This window comes from Telmatherina bonti, assembly GCF_933228915.1.
Source record: "Telmatherina bonti genome assembly, chromosome: 7".
Classification (NCBI taxonomy): domain Eukaryota; kingdom Metazoa; phylum Chordata; class Actinopteri; order Atheriniformes; family Telmatherinidae; genus Telmatherina; species Telmatherina bonti.
In genome coordinates, this window is record NC_136625.1 from 36,421,209 (window position 1) to 36,439,983 (window position 18,775).

Consider the following 18,775-nt stretch of genomic DNA (forward strand, 5'->3'; position numbering starts at 1 on the left):
TTGGACAGGACAGAAACTATTTAGACACAAGTCAGATCCTGGTTCTAAGGATGCTTCGGAGACCACAACAGGCCCAACATTATAGGCAGAAGGAAGAGTATTGTCAATTTGATCTCTAATAGTGTCAATTTTATTCCTGAAAAAATACATGAAATCATCACAGCTAAGTGAGAAAGGAATACATGGCTCCACAGCGCTCCTGCTCCTAGTAAGCCTAGCTACAGTGCTGAAAAGAAACCGAGGGTTGTTTTTGTTTTCCTCTATCAATGATGAATAATAAGCTGTTCTTGCCATACGTAAGGCTTTTTTGTATACGCTTAAACTTTCTTTCCAGGTTAAGTGAGACTCCTCTAGTCCTGATGAACGCCATCTGTTTTCCAAACGCCTTGATGCCTGTTTTAGAGCTCGAAGCTGGGAATTAAACCAGGGAGCCTTCATAATCTTACCTAATTTCTTCTTCTTTAGGGGAGCAACATTATCCAAGGTTGTACGCATTGAAGCTGTTATAGTATCAGCATGTTGATCAATCTGAGCAGGAGTAAGGCTTAAAGGGGGACTCTCGGTCATGCTAACACATGGTAGATGTGAAAAAATTGATTCAATTGATTGTTTAAATTTTGTAATATTATTGTCTGATAAACATCTACTATAGTAGAATTTATTTTTGGTCAGTGAGTAATCAAATAAAGTGAATTCAAAGGTTAATAAGAAGTGATCGGACAAGACAGGGTTTTGAGGAAATACTTTGAGCTTATCAGTCTCAATACCATATGTTAGAACAAGATCAAGAGTGTGACCATGAGAGTGAGTGGCTCCATTGACATTTTGTGAAAACCCAATTGAGTTTAGAATAGAGCTAAAGGAAATGTTTAAACTATCATTTTCAACGTCAACATGAATATTAAAATCACCCAGTACAATGACCTTATCAGTAGTCAGCACTAACTCAGACAAGAGATCAGAGAATTCGGTCAGAAACTCGGAGTAAGGTCCAGGTGGGCGATACACTAATGCTAAAAGGAGCGGTTTCTCTGAATTCCATTTTGGATGAGATAAATTTAATGTCAGGAATTCAAAGGATTTATAGTTAGTTTTGTGCTTAGGATTAATTAAAAATTCTGACTTAAAAATAGCTGCAACACCTCCTCCTCTGCCTGTAGTTCTAGGAATGTGAAAGTTTAAATAGTTAGCTGGCGTAGCTTCATTAATACTAACATAATCCTCTTGCTGTAACCAGGTTTCCGTAAGACAGAATAAATCAATGTGGTGATCACCTATCAAGTCATTGACTAATAAAGACTTATTTGGGAGGGATCTAATATTCAGTAGGCCACACTTTATTGTCTTATTTTCAGATTTTATTAGATCCATTGTTTTTATTTTTATGAGGTTTTCACGATTAACCCCAGAAGTGTTTTTGTGTTGTTTAATTCTTACTGCTGGGGAGTTGTATAAAGGTTGGAATGGGGTTTTGGGTGGGCGGCGGCAGGTGGGAAGCTGCAGAAAAGTGTGTAGGACTACAATTCTGCCTCCTGGTCCCAACCCTGAGTTGTCAATTTAGCTGACTAATAAAAGAGTCCATATTGCTAGATAAGAGAGCGGCTCCATCCAACGTGGGATGGATGCCATCTCTCCTAATAAGACCAGGCTTTCCCCAAAAAGCGCTCCAATTATCTATAAAACCCACGTTGTTATCGGGACACCACCTAGACAACCAGCGGTTGAAGGATGACATGCGGCTAAACATGTCATCGCTGATTAAATTTGGCAAGGGACCAGAGAAAACTACGGAGTCCGACATGCTCTTGGCAAAGTTACACACCGAAGCAACATTAATTTTAGTGACCTCCGATTGGCGTAACCGGGTGTCGTTACCGCCGACGTGAATTACAATCTTACGGTATTTACGTTTAGCCTTAGCCAGCAGTTTCAAATACGATTCGACGTGGCCCGCTCTGGCCCCAGGAATGCATTTGACTATGGTCCCCGGTGTCTCTAGAGCCACGTTTCTGACTATCCAGAACTGTATCCTGTTCTGGATGCTAGTATCCAGAATATTATTCCTGTTCTAGATGATAGTATCCAGAATATTATTCCTGTTCTGGATGATAGTATCCAGAATGCCGTTCCTGTTCTGGATGGTTGTATCCAGAATATTATTTCTGTTCTGGATGATAGTATCCAGAATGCCGTTCCTGTTCTGGATGCTAGTATCCAGAATATTGTTCCTGTTCTGGATGGTAGCATCCAGAATATTATTCCTGTTCTGGATGCTAGTATCCAGAATATTATTCCTGTTCTAGATGATAGTATCCAGAATATTATTCCTGTTCTGGATGATAGTATCCAGAATGCCGTTCCTGTTCTGGATGGTAGTATCCAGAATATTGTTCCTGTTCTGGATGGTAGCATCCAGAATATTATTCCTGTTCTGGATGCTAGTATCCAGAATATTATTCCTGTTCTAGATGATAGTATCCAGAATATTATTCCTGTTCTGGATGATAGTATCCAGAATGCCGTTCCTGTTCTGGATGGTAGTATCCAGAATATTGTTCCTGTTCTGGATGGTAGCATCCAGAATATTATTCCTGTTCTGGATGCTAGTATCCAGAATATTATTCCTGTTCTGGATGATAGTATCCAGAATGCCGTTCCTGTTCTGGATGGTAGTATCCAGAATATTGTTCCTGTTCTGGATGGTAGTATCCAGAATGGCGTTCCTGTTCTGGATGGTAGTATCCAGAATATTGTTCCTGTTCTGGATGGTAGCATCCAGAATATTGTTCCTGTTCTGGATGGTAGCATCCAGAATATTATTCCTGTTCTGGATGCTAGTATCCAGAATATTATTCCTGTTCTGGATGATAGTATCCAGAATGCCGTTCCTGTTCTGGATGGTTGTATCCAGAATATTATTTCTGTTCTGGATGATAGTATCCAGAATGCCGTTCCTGTTCTGGATGGTAGCATCCAGAATATTGTTCCTGTTCTGGATGGTAGCATCCAGAATATTATTCCTGTTCTGGATGCTAGTATCCAGAATATTATTCCTGTTCTGGATGATAGTATCCAGAATGGCGTTCCTGTTCTGGATGGTAGTATCCAGAATATTGTTCCTGTTCTGGATGGTAGTATCCAGAATATTGTTCCTGTTCTGGATGGTAGCATCCAGAATATTATTCCTGTTCTGGATGCTAGTATCCAGAATATTATTCCTGTTCTGGATGATAGTATCCAGAATGCCGTTCCTGTTCTGGATGATAGTATCCAGAATGGCGTTCCTGTTCTGGATGGTAGTATCCAGAATATTGTTCCTGTTCTGGATGGTAGCATCCAGAATATTGTTCCTGTTCTGGATGGTAGCATCCAGAATATTATTCCTGTTCTGGATGCTAGTATCCAGAATATTATTCCTGTTCTGGATGATAGTATCCAGAATGCCGTTCCTGTTATGGATGGTTGTATCCAGAATATTATTTCTGTTCTGGATGATAGTATCCAGAATGCCGTTCCTGTTCTGGATGGTAGTATCCAGAATATTGTTCCTGTTCTGGATGGTAGCATCCAGAATATTATTCCTGTTCTGGATGCTAGTATCCAGAATATTATTCCTGTTCTAGATGATAGTATCCAGAATATTATTCCTGTTCTGGATGATAGTATCCAGAATGCCGTTCCTGTTCTGGATGGTAGTATCCAGAATATTGTTCCTGTTCTGGATGGTAGCATCCAGAATATTATTCCTGTTCTGGATGGTAGTATCCAGAATATTATTCCTGTTCTGGATGATAGTATCCAGAATGCCGTTCCTGTTCTGGATGATAGTATCCAGAATATTATTCCTGTTCTGGATGATAGTATCCAGAATGCCGTTCCTGTTCTGGATGGTAGTATCCAGAATATTGTTCCTGTTCTGGATGGTAGTATCCAGAATGGCGTTCCTGTTCTGGATGGTAGTATCCAGAATATTGTTCCTGTTCTGGATGGTAGTATCCAGAATGGCGTTCTTGTTCTGGATGGTAGTATCCAGAATATTGTTCCTGTTCTGGATGGTAGCATCCAGAATATTGTTCCTGTTCTGGATGGTAGCATCCAGAATATTATTCCTGTTCTGGATGCTAGTATCCAGAATATTATTCCTGTTCTGGATGATAGTATCCAGAATGCCGTTCCTGTTCTGGATGGTAGTATCCAGAATATTGTTCCTGTTCTGGATGGTAGTATCCAGAATGTTGCTAGGATCCACATCTATCTTTGATATCTTGGAAACCCTGTTGGGAACTTTTCCTGGATTTTCTCACCATTTATTGTGGCGTTATTTGCAGATATACTGAAAAAGGTCCAATCTCACAATGAATTTTAAAAAAACATCAGGATCCAGATGCGGCTCCGGATCACTCCCACTATTTACTGGAATCTAAGTTAGACAGAGACACATCCTGAAAATGCGCCCAGGAGTTTTTGCATGAAGTTGCCAACAGACAGACAGACGAACAAAAACATAATAATTACATAGTGCCACCACCTTGTTGGAGGAGGTAATTATCCAATCACAACCTTTATCATGACTGTCAATAACAACACAGTAATTTTAGAGCACGTTAGAGGACACCTAGACATAAGCCGCACCTTCACCGAGTATGCAGCAGCTCTGTTTCCCTCCTCAACAGGCTGAAGGCTGCATCATGTGCATCTCTTCCTGTTTTCCATGACGAGGGTGTATGGATGATACACAAAATATCTCGCTAGCCTGTAAAAATCCATAAATTAGCTGCAGGATTCAAATTGTGTGGAAAAAGTAGCAGCTTATAGCCTGGAAATTATGATAACAACTACCAGTACTGGTAAAAAACCAGAAGCAGTCAGTAGAGGGACATGATGTACGGTGTTTTATGTGTAATGGCAACATGAGGACCTGGAACTCTGAAGTCCTCATTGGCTGTGTGTGCTCTTGTGACAGGATTAGTGTGTATGATGACCTCCAGAAGTCATCATACACAAAGATGTTAGAGTCGATTGTCTTTGTTTATGATAACCTACATTAACTATATATTCTCTCTATTTCTTACTTTATTTTTGCTATTTTTCTGTCTTGGTTTGGTTTTATCTGAATATCCACATCTGTGTTTCTTAATGAATCTATATTTGTGAAGTTCTTTGGTGAATAAAGAATGAATGGATGGACAGTGTTGGCTAACGTTGGTACTTCGCTGCCGTCTGTCCTTCCAGCTGGCGGCTGGGAAGTCAGTAATAATGAGGCTGGACTTTGTCTTTTCCTGGTTAATGCAGGACGTGTATCAGTGGTGCGGCAGCGAGTGCAACCGCTTCGAGCGACTGAAGGCCTCTCAGGTCGCCATCGACATCAGAGATAATGAGAGGAACGGCAGAGCGAAGGTTCACATTCATATAAAGCTACATGATCTCATGACAAATGTTCCCAAGACAAAAACTCTCGGCACTACAAGAACAAGCTAAATTCACACAAAGACTTTTATCATCTTTATGTAGAAAAATGAGAGTATACAAATATTATGTGTATATATTGTTTTAAATAATAAGAAATATGTATAAACCTGCAGTAGTATAACATGTAGCCTACATAAAATCAATTTCCTTTGTTATTTTATCACACTTAACGTCACGTTTTATTTCACACACTGGTGAGACTTGTGTCCTCATATAAGCATGAAAGGACTCGCAGTCCGTCACAGTGATGATTAAATAACCATTTTGTTTGTCAGAAGTCCCTCCTACATGCTTAGGCTATGTGATATTTCTTATCTGACATGTCAGAATGCTCCATTAATTCTTATCTTTTTGGATAATAAAGACTTTTTAGAGTAATAAGTAGAGGAGTAAAACATTTGTCTGTTCACCTGCCCCACATGATCCAGCTACATTTAGACAGCAGGCTTCAGTAGCTACGACATGTAAATCTGGAGAAATACGTCCTGCATACGGTCGGGTGTTCTATAGGAACATATAAGAATGAAAAGAAACAGATATTTTTCTCTTTTTTTGTAAAGAGGACAGACAAAGGTGAGGTTGAGACACATCCTGACCGCAGTGTCAGTAGCCTGGCAGCACTAAGATCCAGTCTACCACCACCAGACAGTAAACCAGAACCGATCCCCTGCTACCACATGCAGCTCCACATCCTGCACCCCAAAACCACCAACTTACCTTTCTATGGACCTTTTTGAACTGCTATAAATATTTCCACTTGGTGATCCAGATTATTAAAGTAAATGTGTTTTATTTCTCATGTCTGTCTCATGTGACTACAGTTATCAAACAGTTAGTGTGTGTTAGAGAGCGGGACACCCTCTCCACCTCCTCATCTATGATATTCTAGCTGCGTGTTGAGAAGGATTCTCTGCTGGTTTTCAGATCTGGCGTGTTGAGAACGGTGACAAGGTGCCTGTGGATCCCGCCAGCTACGGTCAGTTCTTCGGTGGAGACTGCTACCTCATCCTCTACAGCTACAGACAGGGAAGCCGGGAGCAGCACATCATTTACACCTGGCAGGGCCTGAAGTGCACGCAAGACGAGCTGGCGGCTTCAGCGTTCCTCACAGTCAAGCTGGATGACTCGATGGGAGGATCACCTGTTCAGGTAAGATCCTGACCCACGGGACACTTTCACACCACAAACAGAAACATTTCACACCCAAAAAGTGACAAAATATTAAGACTTGTGAGGTGGAGTAGGAGGAATAACATGCAGATTAAAGAGGGAACTTTGGGAACAACGCAGTTACCCAGGATGACCAGCGGAGGGCGGTGTTTCATCAAGTTTCATGTTGATGCCACAAGCAGCAACAGTGTCTCGTAAACAAAATGAGCCATGTTGACTCTCCGTGAGTGATGATCACAGATACAAAGATACTGCGCAGTTCCAGAAGTTCCTTAGAAATCTTCCAGAAATGTGGATTTTTCAGATTTTTCTATTTAACAATAAAAAAAAAACAAACTTTCCATGATAAACATTTAGAAATCGAGAAATTAGATGCTCTCTTCAGCACAAGAGCAGGAAGTTTCAGGAGACATGGGGACCCTTTTTAAATACTTTCCAAAAGACATGGAAGCAGGACTTCTAGTGCAGCTTCAGGTTTACATCACAAAGTATTGTTTTACAAGTCTTATGTTCATTTACTGGCTCATGCCTCCAAACTGAGTAAGGAAACAGGGTTCTGGGTGTTCATCTTCTTCTTTTTCTTGTTTTTTTTATTTGTGCTTTAGTTGTGTTGTTAGGTCTCACTATCTCCTCACCCTCCACTGTATTTATGGTTCCTGCATCTGCCTATTTCTCATGTAAAAGTTTTGGAGTTGTTCTTTTTTTTTCTGTATGCTTGTCACTTAGAAAGCCTCAATAAAAAGATCTTGAATGAAAAAAAACAATCACATGTGTGTGCTGTGCAGAGTTGCAGTCTGGCGGCTGCAAACGGAGGCGGTCTTGGTGAATCTTGGGTTTAATCTTTCTGCAGTTGGATAAAAAGTTCTGACTGACGTTGCGTCATCATCTCCGTTTTATGATGCCGTTTGGGTTAAACTCAACGAGGTGAGGAGGACACCTCCTCCTCTGGTGCAATGGACTAACAGTTCCGCTCCTGCTGTCCACAGGTGAGAGTAACCCAGGGTCGGGAGCCTCCCCACCTGATGAGCCTCTTCCAGGGCAAACCCATGATCATCCACAGCGGAGGAACGTCCCGCAAAGATGGACACTCCCAGACCGCCAGCACCCGTCTCTTCCACATCCGGCAGAGTTCTTCCCGCGCCACCCGGGCCGTGGAGGTGAGTCGGCTGGCGGCACGCTGGCTTGTCCAGAGGAGGACGGATGTCTTCATCTTCCTCTCGCCTGCTTCCTCAGGTGGAAGCTTCTGCCTCCAATCTGAACACCAACGACGTGTTTGTGCTGAAATCGCCTAGCGGCCTGTTTGTGTGGAGGGGTCTGGGCGCCAGCGATGAGGAGATGCAGGCGGCCAAGCATGTGGTGGGCCTTCTGGGTGGGAGCGCCAGTAATGTGTCGGAGGGCAAGGAGCCAGGTGGGTCTCCTACACAGACGGGACTTTGCAACAGTAACCCAAACAGCTCAGCTGCAAACGAAACAGCTGCAAAACATCTGGTCTGACCAGAAGATGACGCATCAAAGAGGCTTCAACTCTTTTCCTGCTAAATAGATGTCGTCTTCCTCCCTCACAGCGGCTTTCTGGTCGACTCTGGGAGGCAAAAAGGAGTACCAGGTCTCCAAGAGTCTGCAGAACATGGTCAGACCCCCGCGACTGTTCGGCTGCTCCAACAAAACCGGGCGACTCATCGTAAGTCTCATCTGAAGCTGCTGCGACACAGAAAACTCGCCGGTGTTACGTCTTATTTACGGATATCTTCTGACATATGCTGCATGCAGGTGGAGGAGGTTCCTGGAGACTTCACACAGTCAGATCTGGCCACTGATGATGTCATGATCCTGGACACCTGGGACCAGGTGAGACAGCTGTTGAATATTCATTGTGCACGGTGTCTTTCTGTGAGCTGGGAGTGAATGAGTGTGTCTCGTCCTGCAGCTCTTCCTTTGGGTCGGCAACGAAGCCAACGAGGAGGAGAAGAAAGGAGCTCCTAAGATAGGTTGGTGTTGTGCAGACTCATGTTTTCAGGAGAAGAGAACCTGGTTTCAGAGCTGCTGCCTTTAGGGTCTGTTCGCAAAGCTGTTTTCTACATATTAAATAGTGATATCGATAAAAACGACTATAAACAAGTAGTTAAATTCACATGCTTGGCCGCCTGCATCTCCTCATCGCTGGATTCAGGTGACAGTAAAGTAAATTTCCCTTCACGTCTTATTTACTCTGATCACACTGCAACAAGTCTAAAAGACACTAAAATTGACTGTTTTTCATGCATAAAGTATTAAAATAACATTTGTACAATTTATCTACATATGTGTACAGTGATACTTTTTCATTTCCAAATTATATTTTAGTCAAATTGTTTTTAATTTTCATCAGTTTTCAGTGTTGAATCAGAAATATTCAGTGAAGGAAGATCAAGTTCTGTTTTTTTTACAGTTGTGATAATGAGGTGATAAAAGTCCTTTTCTAGAAATGAGAAACGCGTCGTTTCCTCTAGAAAGCATGGAAACGTTGCTGCTCATCTCACAAATACCTTCCATACAACGTGGCTCCGTTTCAAACAAAAATAAACCCGATTCCAAACTGCTGCAAAAGTGATTTCAAAAGTGATGCATCCCACAAAATCCTAATAAGATTCAGAGTTTCCGGACTGATTTTATCTCTGCTTACTTCTTACAGCGGAGTGAGAAGTAAGCAGAGATTAAATCAGTCCTGAAACTCTGAATCTTACTGGGGTTTGGTGGAATGAGTCACTTTTAGCTTATCAGAGTGAAGATGGACACAGAACGGACACCATGAGACACCATGACACCAAGAGACACTACGAGACACCATGAGACACCATGACACCATGAGACTACGAGACACCATGAGACACCATGACACCATGAGACACTACGAGACACTACGAGACACCATGAGACACCATGACACCATGAGACACTACGAGACACTACGAGACACCATGAGACACCATGACACCATGAGACACTACGAGACACCATGAGACACCATGACACCAAGAGACACTACGAGACACCATGAGACACCATGACACCATGAGACTACGAGACACCATGAGACACCATGACACCATGAGACACTACGAGACACCATGAGACACCATGACACCATGAGACACTACGAGACACCATGAGACACCATGACACCAAGAGACACTACGAGACACTACGAGACACCATGAGACACCATGACACCATGAGACACTACGAGACACCATGAGACACCATGACACCAAGAGACACTACGAGACACTACGAGACACCATGAGACACCATGAGACACCATGACACTACGAGACACTACGAGACACCATGACACTACGAGACACTACGAGACACTACGAGACACCATGAGACACCATGACACCATGAGACACTACGAGACACCATGAGACACCATGACACTATGAGACACTACGAGACACTACGAGACACCATGACACTACGAGACACTACGAGACACTACGAGACACCATGACACTACGAGACACTACGAGACACCATGAGACACTACGAGACACTACGAGACACCATGAGACACCATGACACCAAGAGACACTACGAGACACCATGAGACACCATGACACCAAGAGACACTACGAGACACTACGAGACACCATGAGACACCATGACACCATGAGACACTACGAGACACCATGAGACACCATGACACCATGAGACACTACGAGACACCATGAGACACCATGACACCAAGAGACACTACGAGACACCATGAGACACCATGACACCATGAGACACTACGAGACACCATGAGACACCATGACACCATGAGACACTACGAGACACCATGAGACACCATGACACCAAGAGACACTACGAGACACTACGAGACACCATGAGACACCATGACACCATGAGACACTACGAGACACCATGACACACCATGACACCATGAGACACTACGAGACACCATGAGACACCATGACACCAATAGACACTACGAGACACCATGAGACACCATGACACCATGAGACACTACGAGACACCATGACACCATGAGACACTACGAGACACTACGAGACACCATGAGACACCATGACACCATGAGACACTACGAGACACCATGAGACACCATGACACCATGAGACACTACGAGACACCATGAGACACCATGAGACACTACGAGACACTACGAGACACCATGAGACACCATGACACCATGAGACACTTACGAGACACCATGAGACACCATGACACCATGAGACACTACGAGACACCATGACACCATGAGACACTACGAGACACTACGAGACACCATGAGACACCATGACACCATGCGACACTACGAGACACTACGAGACACCATGAGACACTACGAGACACCATGAGACACCATGACACCATGAGACACTACGAGACACTACGAGACACTACGAGACACCATGAGACACCATGACACCGTAAGACACTACGAGACACTACGAGACACCATATGACACCATGAGACACTACGAGACACTACGAGACACCATGAGACACCATGACACCATGAGACACTTACGAGACACCATGAGACACCATGACACCATGAGACACTACGAGACACTACGAGACACCATGAGACACCATGAGACACTATGAGACACCATGAGACACCATAACACCATGAGACACTACGAGACACTACGAGACACCATGAGACACCATGAGACACTATGAGACACTACGGGACACCATGAGACACTACAAGATACCATGAGACACCATGACACCATGAGACACCAAGAGACACTACGAGACACCATGAGACACCATGACACCAAGAGACACTACGAGACACCATGAGACACCAAGAGACACTACGAGACACTACGAGACACCATGAGACACCATGACACCAAGAGACACTACGAGACACTACGAGACACCATGAGACACCATGACACCAAGAGACACTACGAGACACCATGAGACACCATGACACTACGAGACACTACGAGACACCATGACACTACGAGACACTACGAGACACCATGAGACACTACGAGACACTACGAGACACCATGAGACACCATGACACCAAGAGACACTACGAGACACTACGAGACACCATGACACTACGAGACACCATGACACTACGAGACACTATGAGACACCATGAGACACCTTGAGACACTACGAGACACCATGAGACCCCATGACACCAAGAGACACTACGAGACTCTACGAGACACCATGAGACACCATGACACTACGAGACACTACGAGACACCATGAGACACTACGAGACACTACAAGATACCATGAGACACCATGGAACCAAGAGACACTACGAGACACCATGAGACACCATGAGACACCATGACACCAAGAGACACTACGAGAAACTACGAGACACCATGAGACACCATGACACCAAGAGACACTACGAGACACCATGACACCAAGAGACACTACGAGACACTACGAGACACCATGAGACACCATGACACCAAGAGACACTACGAGACACTACGAGACACCATGAGACACCATGACACTACGAGACACTACGAGACACCATGACACTACGAGACACTACGAGACACCATGAGACACCATGACACCAAGAGACACTACGAGACACTACGAGACACCATGACACTGCGAGACACCATGACACTACGAGACACTATGAGACACCATGAGACACCTTGAGACACTACGAGACACCATGAGACACCATGACACCAAGAGACACTACGAGACACTACGAGACACCATGACACCAAGAGACACTACGAGACACCATGACACTACGAGACACTAGGAGACACCATGACACCAAGAGACACTACGAGACACCATGACACCAAGAGACACTACGAGACACCATGACACTACGAGACACTAGGAGACACCATGACACTAGGAGACACTACGAGACACTACGAGACACCATGACACTACGAGACACTACGAGACACCATGAGACACCATGACACCAAGAGACACTATGAGACACAATGAGACACCATGAGACACCATGAGACACCATGACACCAAGAGACACTACGAGACACTATGAGACACCATGAGACACCATGAGACACAATGACACCAAGAGACACTACGAGACACCATGAGACACCATGACACCAAGAGACACTATGAGACACCATGAGACACCATGACACCAAGAGACACTACGAGACACCATGAGACACCATGACACCAAGAGACACTACGAGACACTACGAGACACCATGAGACACCATGACACCATGAGACACTACGAGACACCATGAGACACCATGACACCAAGAGACACTATGAGACACAATGAGACACCATGAGACACCATGAGACACCATGACACCAAGAGACACTACGAGACACTATGAGACACCATGAGACACCATGAGACACAATGACACCAAGAGACACTACGAGACACTAGGAGACACCAAGAGACACCATGAGACACAATGACACCAAGAGACACTACGAGACACCATGAGACACCATAAGACACCATGAGACACCATGACACCAAGAGACACTACGAGACACCATGAGACACCATAAGACACCATGAGACACCATGACACCAAGAGACACTACGAGACACCATGAGACACCATAAGACACCATGAGACACAATGACACCAAGAGACACTACGAGACACCATGAGACACCATAAGACACCATGAGACACAATGACACCAAGAGACACTACGAGACACCATGAGACTCCATAAGACACCATAAGACACCATGAGATAGGCTGATTGTGTTCAAACATAACAAATGAATGTGTAAGGCAGTATTTCGGGGCTCAGCAGGAAGAGCAGTCGTCTTCCAACTGGAAATTTGGGAGAACGATTCCATTCCTCTGACCATGTGCCAGAGTGTCCCTGGGCAAAACCCCAAGTTTCCCCCTGATGTGCCTATTGAGATATAAGTGTGTATGTAAGTTGCTTGGATAAAAGCGTCTACTAGATAACTATAGAATAGAACAGAACTCCGGTCCTCTGGAGCCACAATCCTGCAGGTTTTCCATGTATCCCTGCTCTCATCCCTCAGTGTGCAGAACTTCATCAGCTGTTGGATCCTTTTAATGGAAGCCAGTTGTGTTGGAGCACGAATACATGGAATACCTGCAGACATCGGCCTTATTGTGGACCCTACTGTGTGTGTGGGATCTGGCCAGAAAATAGATCTTTGGGATTTTAGCCATGAGAAAAGACTCATGGCGAGCTAGAAATGCTCCCTCACAGCTTCAGACTTCCACCCAGCTCTACCTCCTGCTGTACTTACTGACCTAAAAACGTCATTTTCCTCTGAAGTTTCACTTGATATTTGGTAACAAATGAATTTTCTTGATTTAAAACTAAGATGAACCCCCGACGTTCCCGCCATTTATGGCTTTCCCTTCCTCTGTAAACTCCTTGTCATGCAGCGAAGGACTATGTGGACTCGGACCCGTCTGGACGGAGAGGCCTGCCCATCACCACCATCAAACAGGGGGCCGAGCCTCCAACCTTCACCGGCTGGTTCCAGGCCTGGGATCCCAAGATGTGGGAGACAGATCCACTGGAAAGAATCCGTGCCCGTTTCTGAACACCAAACGCCTCCTCTCGCCCCTACTTTTTACCTATCAAGCACTCCAAACTGCCATTTCCCCGCTGCTTACCGCCAATCCCCAAGTGCCAATGTCATTCACAGTTATCAGGTTGAATGTCTGCCGCCGTGTCTTAAATCCCAGCAGATCATGAGAAGAATGCATCATGTCAGCATCCGAGCGAAACGTTTTCCTGGTAGAAGTCATTTGTTAATCTTTGACATCCAACGCTTGTTGCCTTTACATGATTCTCACCAGTGTTTTCCAACCTTTCCAGATCCACGGTACTCTTTTTTTGACTGGAAAAAGTCCCAAAGCACACCGCAAACCAAATTAAATTAATAATATAAACCCCATCTCTTCAAAGTGTCTTCAACAGAAATCAGATAAACACAAGAAAAAGGAATTTTATGATCTTTCGCTCTACTTTTTAGACCAATTAGGTGAAATTTTCTCGCCACACACCGGTGTGACACCGGCATGGAAAATCTGGGAGTTTAGTGTACCGTGGCAGAAAAACTCCCAGATTTCCTCCAATCCCGTCTCCTTCTGTCGTTACTTGTGTCCAGAAAAACAGACGTTTTAGTTCCAGAAAAGCTTGCTGCTCAGCCCGACACGTCTGGATGTGTCATGTCTCTGGTACTGGAGCGCACACTGACGTTGCATGCTGGACTTTTTCATATCCTGTGCTTGTGAATTTTAAAATACATACAAAGTGTCTGTACCTTTCTGAAACACCCTGAAATGTCCGTGTACCTGGCTTCTGAATAAAACTCCACATGTTTTAAAGACTTGGTTTGGGATTTATTATGGATGGAGATGAGGAGGATCGGTTTATTTGTAGATTTCATGTAGAAACCAAGTGAAAGTGCTTCACATAAAACACCAGAAGCATCGCAGGTGTTGTAGAGAGAAAACAGCAAAGATCACAATGAAATAATTTACATTTAAAAGCCAGATTAAAGTTTCCGTGTAGATTTCATGCAGAAGAAGAGAAACGTTTTTAACCTGGATTACATGTGGTGAGTTTACCTCCACTGGAGGCCAGTTTCTTCCACTGGTTTGCAGCTAAATGCTGATTCTCCATGTTTACTCTGGTCTCTGGTCTGGACTCTGGTCTATTCTCTGGTCCGGATTCTGGTCTGGTCTCTGGTCTGGACTTTGGTCTGGTCTCTTTTATGGACTTTGGTCTGGTCTCTGGTCTGGTATCTGGTCTGGACTCTGGTCTGGTATCTGGTCTGGACTAGTTGACCTGAGTCTCCGCAGGTTTATATTCTCTGAACATCACAAATGTATTCTGGTCCTGAACCATACTGGGATTCTGTAAACCATTAGCTGGCTTTTAAACTATCCTGTGACTGACTGGAAACCAGTAAAGATGTTAAAACTGGTGTGATTAGCATTTGTCTCATTAGCATTTGCCTTGTTAGCATTCCATTTGTTTGCATTTGTCTTGTTAACATTTTTCTTGTTAGCATTAATCTTGTTAGCATTCCTCCTGTTACCATTTGTCTTGTTAGCGTCTGTCTTGTTAGTATTTGTCTTATTAGCATTCCATTTGTTAGCATTTTTCTTGTTAGTATTTGTCTTGTTAGCATTTATCATGTTAACATTCCTCTTGTTAGCATATGTCTAGTTAGTACTTGTCTTGCAAGCATTTGTCTTGCTAGTAGTTGTCTTGTTAGCATTTGTCTTATTAGCATTCCATTTGTTAGCATTTGTCTTGTAGGCATTAATCTTGTTAGCATTTTTCGTTAATATTTGTCTTGTTAGTATTACTCTTTTTAGTATTTGTCTTGTTAGCATCTGTGTTGTTAGTATTTGTCTTGTTATTATTTGTCTTGTTGGCATTGATATTGTTAGCATTTGTCATGTTTGCATTCCTCTTGTAAGCATTTGTCTTTTTAGTATTTGTCTTGTTAGCATTTGTCTTGTTAGCATTTGTCTTGTTAGCACTGATCTTTGTTACCATTTGTCTAGTTAGCATTTGCCTGCGCACCCCTGAGCTTGCACCTTCAGAGAGTCCAGAGTCTCCAGAGGACTTATTCCTTCCTGGATAGACCCAACACCACTGTGTGCATTATGTTGTTTGACTTCTCCAGGGCCTTCAACGTCTGTGAGGCTGAGGGAAAAGTTGGACAACATGCAGTGGATGCATCCTGCATTGAGGGTACATTGTTACAAGTATCTGGGAGTTCATCTGGATTAAAGGCTGGAGTGGTCCACTGATACAGATGCTGTTTACAAGAAGGGTTGAGTTGTCTCTACTTCCTGTGGAAGCTCAGGTCCATTAATGTCGGCAGCATAATGCTCCACATGTTTTAACAGTCTATTGCTGCTGAGGCGCGTGCATCACAACAAAGAATGCACACAGACTGAAGATACTCATCAAAAAGACAGAGTCTGTCATTAGAATGAAGCTCCAGAATGCTGGCAGAACAGCTGGCAATCCTGGACAATAGCTCCTACCTGGACAGTTTGAGGAGCAGCTTCAGCTTCTTCCATGCTCTCTGTCTGAAGGAATGATCCAGAAGGTTGTTCCTGCCTGCTGCTGTCAGGCTCTGCAACACTTCCACCACCCATTCTGGACAGAAACACTCAGGACTGGGCTGATCAACCAGTCAGCATCTTGTATACAATTGTGTACTTATATGTGACTATATATATATATATATACATTTAGTACACCTAAATATGTTAAATAAATGTTTTCTGATTCTGAAAATATCAGATTCAATACGTTTTTGAGTATTTAGACATCACTCTGCTGGTACAAAACATGGCATTTGTTTTCACTTAAGCCCATATGATGATGATGATGATGAGGATGATGATGATGATGATGATGAGGTATTATTGTGGCACTGGTTTTAATAGCGGTTATTGATCACTATGTTTTATTAAATTTATCGTAATACTTTTATTTATGATGTATTATTGATTTTCTATGGAAAAGATAGGAATAATCTTCTATTAATCTGTAGTTCAGTTATTTTTAAAAGAAAAAAATCACTTTGATCTTATTTTTTTGTTTAATTAAATCACCAGTATCCCTTATTGTTGTTTTTAAATGAAATGAAAAATTAAATTAAAATTACTTTATTAATCCCCAAAGGGAAATTCAATATTGTATTAGATAATAATTAACTTGAGGATGTATTGTTCCGGAGGCTGATGGCTGCTGGCAGGAATGATCTTCTGTATCTTTCAGTCTTACAGCGGACCTGAAGAAGCCTCTCACTGAACACACTTTGTTGTTTCATCACTGTGTTGTGGAGAGGGTGTGAAGAATCCTCCATCATCTTCATCAGCTTGTGCAGCATTCTTCTTTGGACAATCAGCTCCAGCGGCTCCAGAGTTACTCCAAGCACAGAAGCAGCTTTCTGGATCAGTTTGTTGATTCTCTTCAAGTCTCTGGTTCTGATGCTACTACCCCAGCAGATGCTGCAAAGCTGACTGCACTCTCCACAACAGACTTATAGAAGATATGCCATATTGATATATTAAATATATATTATATAAGAGTTAGATTATATATATATATATATATATATATATATATATATATATATATATATATATATATATATATATATATATATATATATATATGTAAAGACCTGAAGAAATAATAAATAATAATAATAATGAAATAAATAATAAATTAAATGAATAAATGAAATAACATCAATAAATTCTTTTAAGAATTAATGTTCTTGGGTTTTATTTATATTTCTCATTGCCCTTGCAATTAAAATATTAACAATGGTGACTTTCCTCCAAGGTGGCAAGAAGTATCGATATTGGTGAAACGTGACACGAACTAATATCGACGAGAAATGCAAAGTTAATGCGTAAAATGGATAAAAATATGAATAAATAATGACAGAACAATGTGCAGAAGCTGTTCCCATTCTTCACAGAGTAAGAATAGCTTGTGAAGGACAATCTGTTGGCATCCACTAACATCTGACATGAGAGGGACCGTGAAGTCTTCCTTTAAATAGCCCTGCAGGCTGTTCCCGCACAACGGCGGCGCTGGGAGAGGCGTTCACTGACACAGTAACCTGCGTTAGCAATGCGGTGGCGCTCCACAGAGCTTCCCCCTGCCTGGCGGTGGCTGTTCGGGGGATAAAGCTCCGCGCTATTCAGTCATGTGATTCCTGCCTTTTTTTTTCTCTCTTCCTACGAAGTTGAAAGGCAGGAGCAGAGCGGTGGAGGGGCCCACTTTGCCTTCCTACTTGCCGTGGATGCAACGTTTCTACTCAGCCACATTAGTGTTTGTTTCCCGCTCGCTCTCATACACAGATTTATATTAAAGATTTATATATTTTTTTAAACCTTCGCGATGGCGGGTGCTATTATTGAAAACATGAGCACCAAAAAGTTGGTGATAGTGGGAGTTACTCTGCTTTTGTTTCAGGCGTTTGCCTTCATGGTCAGCGGTTTAATTGGTAAGTTTTTTGTCTTCTTCTTCTCTCCTCGCTTTTTGTGTCTTACGCTCGGCTGGGCACGCGCGTGCCTGTTGAAATGCCCGTAAACTAAATGGCAGAAAA

At 43.1% G+C, this 18,775-nt stretch overlaps 2 protein-coding genes across 2 annotated transcripts in view; both read left to right on the top strand.

Moving 5' to 3' along the window:
* Positions 1 to 5,256: 5,256 nt before the first annotated feature.
* Positions 5,257 to 14,992, top strand: LOC306758573 (gelsolin-like; the record flags this gene model as incomplete). Its single annotated transcript, XM_079243900.1, has 8 exons — positions 5,257 to 5,397; positions 6,394 to 6,618; positions 7,626 to 7,796; positions 7,873 to 8,047; positions 8,205 to 8,320; positions 8,410 to 8,487; positions 8,567 to 8,627; positions 14,058 to 14,992. 8 exons carry the CDS (start codon positions 5,257 to 5,259, stop codon positions 14,216 to 14,218), a joined length of 1,128 nt encoding a protein of 375 aa, XP_079100026.1. The 3' UTR covers positions 14,219 to 14,992.
* Positions 14,993 to 18,483: 3,491 nt separating this feature from the next.
* The window catches only part of LOC306758980 (protein wntless homolog), a 38,863-nt gene continuing 38,571 nt past the window's right edge, over positions 18,484 to 18,775 (top strand). The window contains exon 1 of the mRNA XM_079244446.1: positions 18,484 to 18,673. Coding sequence (XP_079100572.1) covers positions 18,568 to 18,673 — 106 coding nt within the window. The 5' untranslated portion in view covers positions 18,484 to 18,567. The remainder of the gene's footprint in view (positions 18,674 to 18,775) is intronic.